The following is an 11280-nucleotide window of genomic DNA, read 5'->3' as shown; positions in this document are numbered from 1 at the left end:
TGCACTGCCCGCGCGGCCCGCATAAGCTTCCTTGCTTCTTCGACGCGGCCCGCCTGAGGCCTGTATTTCAAGATTTTCAAATCTTTTGTAATTATTGCCTTGGCCTTTCGGTTTCGAAGAGGTAACTTTGCGTTTTGGGCCTCGTTAATTTGCGTATAAGGGCCTCGAAACTTCTATCCAACATATAACCCTTGGTTAATTTATTATTACCCGAAAAGTCTTATCTTTCAATGTTTGACGCTACTAACCCTTTTAACGAATCCGATCATAACTTTCTCGTTTTAAAACGGAACTTCGCGAAATTTAAATCACGCATTCTAGTGAGTATAATTTACCATTACAAAGCCTTGGGTATGCCCAAAGGCCACTCAGTGGTATAATTTAAACATGTTGACACATTTGGCCCCTGTAGTTTGTAATTCCTCACTTTCTTCCACAATTCGTTCCGTACGATCCGTGATTCATTCGTGTGAAGGTACGAGCATCATTGGGGTTACTGTACAGTATATTTATCCATTGTTGACATCTTTAACCCTCGAATTTACATACTTTCAATGTTTGTCAACTTTGGTCCTTTATTTAGTATTTAATGCCACGTGTAAACTTATGACACGTGTCAATACATTATTGGACGCAAAAAAAAAAATTCGAGGTGTTACACATGCTCTTGCCAATGATCGACGTCAAAAGTCCCCACAAAAACTAGAACTTCAGTTTGATAAACATACTGAACCTCTAAAATACTATGTAAAACCAACAGAATATTGTCAACACCACTGAAAACAATACTTGGTAAATTCTTCAAACAATACTTCTTTATATGCAGAAATTCTCAAATTAGCCTACAATAGTCATCTAAGTGCATCAAAGTTTGATAAATGTTGGATACTTCTGAAGTTTCAACATTGAAGGACTAATATGGTAATTATGTGAAAGTGTCACAAGTTTGGACAAGGGTTCTTATACATATGAGAACTTGTGGGTGTAGAATGTCAGTACTTGTAATCTTTTATATGGTGAGTATTTGTGGTTTTCTTATATGTGCGAACTTGTATTGTCTAGTTAGTGGTGAATACTTATTTATTAAGTACTAAGGTTTCATTGTAAGGTCTATTATGCCCGAACATATGATTGTATATAAGCTTTGTCATGTATGCAATCATAAGACATTCAATGAAATAGTGAAATTTTGGAGAACACTTCTTGTGCAAACAAACCCTAGCTTTGTGTTCATTATTCAATCTGTGTGATAATCAATTGTGAATACTCAGTGTATTCACGATTCTCTCATCTTCTACACCTTCTCTGCGAGCTCTATGTTGCGGTACGAGGCATGCAGTGGTTTCCGCACATCGCGTGGGTGTTCGATCGGTCCGTTCGTGTGTTCGTTGAAGGAAGAGGACCTTAGAGATTCCCAGTGACAGAGTATGAGGACGATGATGTAGGTGATGACAGACGGTGATTAATTCAGATCTACTATTAAAACATCATCAGATTGATCGGTTGCAGAGTTTCTTGTTTCGATTCGAGACGCGAGTTGCGCGAATAACTCAGTGAGTTCCGGCATACTCGACATCTTGACTCAGTGAGTATGGTAATTCGGTGACTGAAATGGTTTTTGGCGCGAATAACTCGGTGAGTTCCTACATACTCCACATCCTGACTCTGACCCTAAAATATTATTATTGTTTAAAGAAAACATTTATTCGTTTTATAAAAACATTGAGTTTATAAAAAAGGTACAAAGTCATAATTTTAGTTCAAAATTAATTAAGTATATAAGACTTAAATCTAACTATTTATCTATATAAATCTTGTTATATTTTTAATATGTATAATAACTTTTTTTTTAAAATACGTATGATTATAGGAATATTAATAACTATTATATAACAAATTTAATTTCTACAAAACTATCCTTTAAATTATAGTTTCATTTTAAAATGTATAATGACTTTTTGTAATAATATGTACGATTATAGGACTCTTTATAATAGACATCTGCTAATTATGCCAGTCAATATTATCATTGTTGTAGTGTATTTAGTGTATAAATCATCTCCAAATATAGGAGATCTCATTGTATCCTTATATAGCGATTATTGTGAATGAAGAGAGGCAAGCATTTGACAAACCATAATATTCTACATGGTATCAACCCTACTATCCTAACTTCCTCTCCCTGTCGCCTTTCCTTTCTTTCACTTTTCCGATCCTCCTTCTCACTCTATCAATGGCCGATAACAAGATTCATCCAGCCATCACCGTTACCAACATCCGAGCCTCTATCCCGATCACCCTTGACAATGAGGTTGCCGACTATAACACGTGGTCGGAGCTGTTTCGCATTCACTGCACGGCGTTTCTCGTATCCAATCACCTAGCCCCTCGCCCACCGCCTCTTGCTACCTCCGCCTCAACCGAAAAAGATAAACAACCGGCAGCCCCATCTGATGACTCATGAGAACACCTTGATGCCATAGTCCTTCAGTGGATCTATGGCACCATCTCCACGGGCCTCCTCAAAACTGTCATCAAACATAAAACCACAGCCTATGACGCCTAGAAAGCCATTGAAAATCTCTTCCAAGACAACAAAGCAACCCGAGCCCTCTATCGTAAACAAAAATTCGCTAACACTCGCCTGGAAAACTTCTCTTCCATGAATGCCTATAGACAGGAGAGCAAGGTCTTGGTGGATCAACTGAATAACATCGATGCTCCAGTTAACGAACAAGATCTTGTTCTAGAAACCCTTGCAGGCCTCACTGAACAATATGAAACCGTGGCCACCATACTCCAAAACACCAAACCCCTTCCCACTTTCTTTGAGGTCCGGTCGCAGTTATGTATGAGTGAGACCATCAAAGCTAACCAAGCTCTCCATTCGGCCTCCCAAGCCGCCACTGCAATACATGTCCAAAGCCAAACCCGTTTTCCCTCCTCGGCCAACCCAAATACACCCGGTTCTCAGGTTTCATCCGACACCCGACACGACTACGGTCGTGGCCGAGGCCGGTCCTGTAGACGTGACAGGGGCCGGTCGGCTTCTTCTCAGCCGAACCGGTCACGAGGCCAACCCTCCTTTACGACCCACCAGCAACATCCATATATCATCTTTCCAAACAACTGGGCCACTAACCAGTGGTCTTCCTTCCTCATTCAATCCAACACCTTTAGCCCACAAAACTACCCGGCCCCACCCTGTCCTTACCCATCTATGCCACGACCCAATAGAAGTCAGTGGATACTAGGCCTGCGACCTGCTCAGGCCCATATGGCCACTTACAGTCCAACACCAACCGATATTGCTCAGGCCCTTTACACTCTCTCTCAATGAGCCAGTCACAAGACCTAGTCGGATATATGGACACCGGCGCCACAGGCCACATGGAGCAACCAGGTATTCATTCTCCGTCTATTTTTAATACTTGCACAAGTAAACAAATAATTGTTGGCAATGGTATGACTATCCCTGTTGTTGGACAAGGCAACAAAACATTACCACCGCCCTTCCCACCATTCAAACTAACCAATGTCCTATATGCCCCTAACCTAATTAAAAAGCTCATATCAGTCCGTCGTCTAACGAAAGACAACTTACTTTCAATAGAATTTGACTGGTTTGGTTTTCTTGTGAAGGATCTCAAGACCGAGGCACTTATCCTACGATGTAATAGCTTGGGCGACCTCTACCCTCTGACCACCAACTTCATCAAGTCTCCCACCTCGCCTACCGCTTTTGCTGCTATCACTCACGACCGTTGGCATCAACGCCTTGGGCACCCACCCACCTCTTTATTGCAATCGTTAAAGTCTTGTTCCTTTATTAATTTTAGTAAACCAAACAATGCGCTTTGTCAATCTTGTGTTTTTGGCAAAAGTGTCAAACTTCTGTTTCATGATTCTATTAATAAAACTAATTTGCCATTTGATATTATTCACAGTTATTTGTGGACCTCCCTAGTACTAAGTACTGGTGGCCACCGTTATTATATATTGTTTCTTGATGAATTAACGGATTTTCTATGGACATGTCCTCTTACCAATAAATCTCAGGTTTACAACATATTCATCAACTTTTATAACCACATCCACACCCAATTTGAACGAAAAAGAAATCAGTTTCAGTGTGACAATGGCACATAATACATAAACAACAATTTTGCCAAGTCAATGGAATGCAATTTCGTTCTCATGTCCGCACACTTCCTCTCAAAATGGAAAAGCGGAAAGGAAAATTCGAACCATCAATAATATGATCTGCACCCTGTTAGCCCAAGCCCCCCTTCTGGAACCATGCTCTAGAAACCGCCACCTACCTCATTAATATTCTCCCAAAGAAAACTCATAAATTTTTGTCCCCCACTACCCTCCTCTACAATGTCCTTCCAACCTACACGCACCTTCGCGTGTTTGGCTGCTTATGCTATCCCATCACACCATCCACCACCATACATAAACTCACAAACCACTCCAAACCTTGTGTATTTCTTGGCTACCCCTCAAACAGTCAAACCATCACGGGTATAAATGTTTTGACCTCACAACTAATCAAATATTTATCTCGCGACACGTCCAATTTGAGGAATCCATTTACCCATTCTCCATACAATACCCCACCACAACCCAAACCTATAACTTCCTTTCCTCTCCTATTATTCCACAGTTGTGGAATAATATTCACAACCCTTCACCCACTGTCCCACCCTCAGCCACTCCGAACATACCCCACGACCCATCTCAAGATGGCCCGTTTCCTACCCCCAATCCACTAATCAACCATCCACCCCATCTGGCCCAATAACCCCCTCTCCTGACGGCCCATCAAGTACTCCTCTGGCTCATCCCACTTCACCGCCCCACTCCTCAACTAACACCACTTTACTGGCCCAAACACCCACTGTCCCGAACATCTCCTCGACCTCGACCCCACCACAACCAATCCACCCGACTCCTGCTACTCAACACCCTACCCGTACAATCGAACTCGTGCAATGGACGGCATAACCAAACCCAAAAAATTATTCAACCTTAAACTACTACCATTGTCCCCATTCCCAAAAACCCACACCTTGCCTTGTCCACACCCGAATGGTATAATTCCATGCACAACGAATTTAGTGCACTTATTAAGAACGAGACATGGGAATTGGTACCTTGTTGCCCAGACATGAATATCATTCGCAGTATGTGGTTAATTAAACACAAATTCCATTCTGACGGCACTTTAGAGAGTTACAAAGCAAGGTTGGTTTGTGATGGTCGTAGTCAACAGGTTGGAGTTGACTTTGGTGAAACATTCAGTCTGGTGGTCAAACCAACCACTATTCGGACTGTTCTTACACTGGCCCTTTCTCAGTCTTGGCCAATCCATCAGTTAGATGTAACAAATGCCTTCTTACATGGGCACCTGCAGGAGACCGTCTTTATGTATCAACCAATGGGTTTTCGACATCGTAACTACGCTGATCATGTCTGTCGTCTCAAGAAGTCTCTTTACGGCCTCAAACAGGCCCCAGGGCCTTGGGCCTGGTATCAAAGGTTCACTGATTTTGTCATCCAACATGGTTTTTCTCAATGCAAAACGGATAATTCCTTATTTATCTATCACCATGGTCATGATATCGCCTATCTTCTACTCTATGTCGATGACATCATCCTCACCACCTCTTCTGACCTACTGCGACAGCGGCTCATGACTATTCTTGCAGGAGAATTTGCTATGAAGGATTTGGGGCCGTTATCTTACTTTCTGAGTTTCTAGGCATTTCAGTCACTCGGACGGGTGACAAACTATTTCTGTCTCAACATGTATATGCGAAGGGCATTATTCATCGTGCAGGTATGGATACGTGCAAGCCTGCGACTATCCTTGTAGACACTCAGAGTAAATTAGGTAGCATTCTAGATTCATTATTCAATAACCCTACCACATACAGAAGTATCGCAGGCGCAATGCAATATTTAACTTTCACCAGGCCTGACATTGCATACGCGGTTCAGAAGAAACGTATGCATATGCACTCTCCTTGTCTAGCTCACTGGAATGCCCTCAAGCGCATTATACGGTATCTACAGGGCACTGCTGACTATGGTCTTCACCTTACCTCCTCTTCTGCGCTCTCCATCCGCGCATATACTGATTCTGACTGGGCTGGTTACCCTAACACCCGACGCTCTACATCTGGCTACTGTGTTTACCTCGGCGATAACCTAGTATCCTGGTCCTCTAAGAGACAGTCTACCATTTCCCGTTTCAGTGTAGAATCCGAATACCGCGATATCACAAATGTTGGTTGCCGAAATATGTTGGCTGCGAAATCTCCTCCTTGAGCTTTATCGTCCTCTGTCAAAAGCCTCACTGGTTTATTGTGACAATGTCAGCGCCATGTACTTGTCTGGAAACCCGGTTCAACATCAACGAACCAAGCATATTGAGCTTGATATTCACTTTGTTCGGGAACATGTTCAAAAAGTTCTTGTTCGTATCTTGCATATGCCATCTCGTTTCCAGGCTGACATCTTCACCAAGGGTCTGCCTCGGGTTCTATTCGATGACTTTCGTTCAAGTCTAAGCATCCGTTCGCCTCCCGCTTCGATTGCGGGGGTGTAATAGACATCCGCTAATTATGCGAGTCAATATTATCATTATTGTATTGTATTACTGTATGAATCATCTCCAAATATAGGAGATCTCATTGTATCCTTATAGAGTGATTATTGTGAATGAAGAGAGGCAAGCATTTGGCAAACCATAACATTCTACATTTTATATGTTATAAATTAGTAACATTTCTCAGGTAGCTTAAATGTTCACAATGTGTGGTGGTCACGGTTGTTTTAGGTTCTGAGGAGGGTAGTGGTGACTCGACGGTCGGTGATGGTAGTATATGACCATCATCTGTGGTTGCAAGTTCCTATTTCTTATAGATCAGCGTTCGCAACGGTCGTTTATATCGGCCTTTGGACTTTGTTTTGATATGTTGGTTTTTCGCCATTCTTTTGTGTATCTGTGTTGGTTTACACCGGCCTTTGCGCCGTCCATGGTGCTTGGAATACTTAGTCGTCGTCTCTAGAATGGTGGCTAAGGTTTTGTTGGACTTCCGACTAGGGTTCGTCCATGCGAGTGGTTTTTGTGGTTGCTCAAACCCAAACCCGATGTGGACAAGTTGTGAATTCGAACGGTTTTTTATTGATTTTTTGGTCTTTCTTTGTTGTAGGTTTAAGTTGGCGATGATGGTGGATTGCTACTTGGTGTGGCAACTTTTGTTACAGCCGTGGCGATATTGTGCTTTCAAGATGATTGCTATTTGATAGGAGACCCAAGGAAACCTGAGTTCAATCCTTGAGCCAAACCGGTTTTACCGGTAATTTCACTGTCGTGCCTACTACGGGCGGGTGGGTTACCGGGTTTTCCCCGGAATTGGTGGTGGACTCGGGTTACTCTCGGAGTACTCCGTTTGGTCCAGTGGGTGCCCCGAGAGTGCTCGGCATTAATTCTCTTGGCCGTTAGAAAAAAACCGATGGCAATGATGAGGTTTGCATCGGAGCCTCTTTATTTTGCAAGTCGATTGATTTTATTTTTTACGTTTTTTTTCTTTCAGTTTAATGATCTTGATCTTAATGGTGTGTTGTGGGTTGTTTGAAGCAAGTGTTTTACTCCATCTACTCTGCACGTTTTATTGGTTAATGCCACCCTAGATTCTTAAAATTTGAGGCACATGATCTTGAAGGCCTATTCTGGACCACTATACAAGTTTTAATGCATAACATACATGTCATTAGGATTAAAATCTTAGACCACATGATCTTAAAGGCTGGCCCTCTTTTATTAGAGTAAGCCAACAAGTCTATAATGCATCATGAACAACTCTTTGAGTTGTAGAAAAAGGAAAATCTTATAAAGATCATACTGAATAGCTCAACAATTAACATTGAATTTTAGTAAGACTATAAGTTTAATCAATGTATACTATGATCACACTAATTGTTGAGTTGCAATAGCTATTTATTTAGTCAATAAGGGTTTAGTTTGTATATATAAGTTTAGGCTTTTCTAGATTAATTTAGTCAATAAGGGTTTAGTTTGTATATATAAGTTTAGGCTTTTCTAGATAAGAAGATATAAAATAATATAGCATATTATATACGCATAACATGATTATATTTTATTTTCAGTTTGTTTTCAAAAATATATATAACATTTCCGTTTTTGACTTAACATTTATAAATTTTAAATGATCAACTCTATTATGAATTAATAACCTAAGGCTTTCGACAGCCTAATCTTTTATTTGTAGGAATATTTTTGTGCTTGGTTTTACTACCCGCTGACTTCATTTAGATAATATTGAATAAGAACTACAAAGTTTAGTCAGAAAGTTTTGGGTTCAAGTCTCATTGACAACAACAATTTGTTAATGCATTTTGTGGATGCAGCTCAGTTCGGTTCGACTCGGTTCGGTTCGACCCGGTTCGGTTTGACTCAGTTAGGTTCGGCTTAGGGTGTAAGGGGTGCTCACCTCTTAGGTGAGTCCCCCCTCTTACACACAACCAACCAGAATAAGCCACGTCAACTCCCCTCTAACACTCCCCTAATACCCCTTTTTGATGGCGGCACTCACCTATTAGGGGAGTTGGTTTAAAAAAAAAAAGAAAATTTTTGATTGGTCAAGATCTCACTCTCTCCTCCCTCTCTCCTCCCCTCTCTCGGCAACTCCCCACCTATTTCACCCTCTCTCTCTACTCTCTCTCTAACTCACCTAAGTGTTGGCAATGCTCACCTAATAGGTGAATGGAGTCACCTAAAGGGGTCACCTAAGGTGCCCCGGACACCCTTAAGCCCGATGTCACGACATTCCTCCGTCGTGCGCCCCAGAGTTCGACACGCGAAACACGAAGCGCCACAATCTAACATCACCATGACATCATCATGATGATGTCACACATGTGAATATTAGAATCCTTTGAATTCATTCAACGAAGACTAATGTTTTGGTATTTGATTGTTTACCATGAACCCTCAAGGGTTCGTGGGCTTTAAAGGGTTCACCAACAGGATCAAGGGTTCGTGGCTAGATAAGGCTTCGTGGAACATGATAAGGGTTCGTGGGTTTACACTTATGAAGACTCAATGATGAAGGGTTTGTAGTGCTTGTTAACAGTTCGTGGCATAGTGCACAGTTCGTGGAAGTGCTGTTGTGGTTTGACTATTTAAACAGCCTGTGAGACACAGAAGAGAGTTAAGAGAGTTAGAAAGTTCTGTATGAAACTTGTAACACTGTGTGTATGTATACTGATTCTCTTCACTTAATCAAAGCTTTGTGAATCTTTGGTTACTTTGTGTTTGTTCCATTTTGCTTTGGTTTGCATACTCTTGTGGATTCCGCACTCGTTAGTGTGTTAACAAACAAGGAAGTAGGTTTAATCTTGATCCTCCAAGTGGACCTACAAGTGGTAACAGAGCTTTGGCTCTCTTCCTTGTTAAAACCAAGCTCTTTGTAGCTTTTTTAAACGAGTCTTTGAAGGTTTCTGAAACTTTGTTTGAGTTTTAAAAACAAGATTTTCAAGTTTTTAAAAGAAAAATGGGTTAAATCTTTGGAAAAACTTGTTGTTTGCTTAAAAATTTTATAAAAACCTTATTAAAATACATGGAGACATGTTATAATCGGGTTTTTCTTAAAATTTTTGCAAAATCTTGTTTCGCAAATTTTTCCGGTGAGGTGTTTGGCCGGAAAAGTCACCGGAATTAGGTTGGTAAAGATAAGGTTCAAAAGATTTTCTGGAAAAAGCAAAGATTTCGACTGTTTGTTTGTTAACCAAGTTAGGATACCCAGCTACCTACTTTCTTCAAATCAGAAAAATGAATTGCTATAAAAAGTTTGAATCTCACCAACTTTCCCGTTGAAGGTTAACGAAGGGTTGTGGACGAATGTTTAAGAGTTCGTGACTTCTCATTGGTCAACGAAGAGTTGAGGGTTCGTAGTCAGTGTTCGTAGAAACACTTTTAAGTCTTCGTGAGACTTTTTTAATTTATTCTTAGTGGACTGTTACTTCGTGGCCCAAGAGCATTACTCCACTTTAATTTCATTGTTCGTTGACTATAGTTTGGTTAAATTATAAGTTTCTTGGCCCATATTTCAAGTTAGTGGACATTAAAATCTATTTGATTTTTTTTAGAGTGGATCTAGTCTTCGTGGGGTTAAATCTATTTTTTGTTTTGTTAAGTTTAAAATTAAACTTCACTACTTTTACTTTGTGTATAACTTAGTCTCGTGGTGAACAAAAGTCTTTGTGACACATTGTCGTTCAACGAAGTATCACCCTTCGTTGGAATATTGTTTGTTGACTAGTCTCTAGTGGATCATTCGTGGGCCAATCACTTCTATTTTTTCACAGAAAGCTTGTAACTTTATTAAAAACTTACAAATTTGTGTTTTAGCTTAAATAGTTTGTTTTATGAAATTTCACAATGAGTTCAAACCCTTGGAATTGGAGTGAAAACACAAGTACACCACAAGATCCTTCACAATGGGTGAAAGGATTGATACCCAAAAAGGAAATCACCGAGCATCAATGGGCATGTGTCGGGAAGCAGCAATCGTCCACCAAAATTGAATCACATGAACGATTATCCATCATGGAAAAATCGTTTTCATACGTATGTTCTAGGGCAAAACACTGAATTGTGGACATGCTTTACCACACCGTACAATGAAGCTCTCGAGGAAGCAGGTTCCAATGCACAAGCTTTGGCGGGATTGAGCGAAAATGATAAAAAGGCTTACGATCTCAAAAAGAAAGCATTTGCTATCCTTACGCAAGGACTTCATAAGGATATCTATCATCAATTTGCGTATTGTACAAGTACAAAGAACTTGTGGGACGTCTTGGAAGCGAGAGGAGAAGGAAATGCTGCAACGAGAAAGATTCGTCATGATTTGTTAAAGAAGGAGTTCGAAGCATTTCGGTTCATGGAAAATGAAACACTCTATGAGATGGCTACTCGGTATTATCACTTGATTGGTGAGATGCACTCATACAAGGTTCAGGCTACATAGCAAGAAATGGTTATGCATTTTGCTGAGGCTTTGCCACCTAAGTGGAGTCAGTTCATCGACTTGTTGAAACATACTGGTGTTTTGGATACGGTTAGCATTTATGAATTCGTCCAAAAGCTCGAGAACAAGGATGAAGAAGAAATTCGAAAGGCCAAACGACTTCCAGTTCCACAAAATCCCGAGATATACTATGGAGGTATTAATATGGGGGTTAGTA

General features: G+C 40.7%; 1 protein-coding gene across 1 annotated transcript; it reads left to right on the top strand.

Annotated features, from left to right (window-relative positions):
* Positions 1-5847: 5847 nt before the first annotated feature.
* Positions 5848-6336, top strand: LOC110887713 (uncharacterized mitochondrial protein AtMg00810-like). Its single transcript, XM_022135286.1, has one exon. The coding sequence runs from the start codon at positions 5848-5850 to the stop codon at positions 6334-6336; it is 489 nt and encodes a 162-aa protein (XP_021990978.1).
* Positions 6337-11280: the final 4944 nt, after the last annotated feature.

Source organism: Helianthus annuus, chromosome 2, assembly GCF_002127325.2.
Source record: "Helianthus annuus cultivar XRQ/B chromosome 2, HanXRQr2.0-SUNRISE, whole genome shotgun sequence".
In the NCBI taxonomy this organism is placed as follows: Eukaryota; Viridiplantae; Streptophyta; class Magnoliopsida; order Asterales; family Asteraceae; genus Helianthus; species Helianthus annuus.
The sequence above is the reverse complement of the archived record's forward strand: the minus strand, read 5'-3'. Positions and strand labels throughout refer to the sequence as shown.

What these genes read in the sequence shown, in the direction of transcription:
- LOC110887713 (XM_022135286.1), top strand. Translation starts at nt 5,848, where the DNA reads ATGGATACGTGCAAGCCTGCGACTATCCTTGTAGACACTCAGAGTAAA.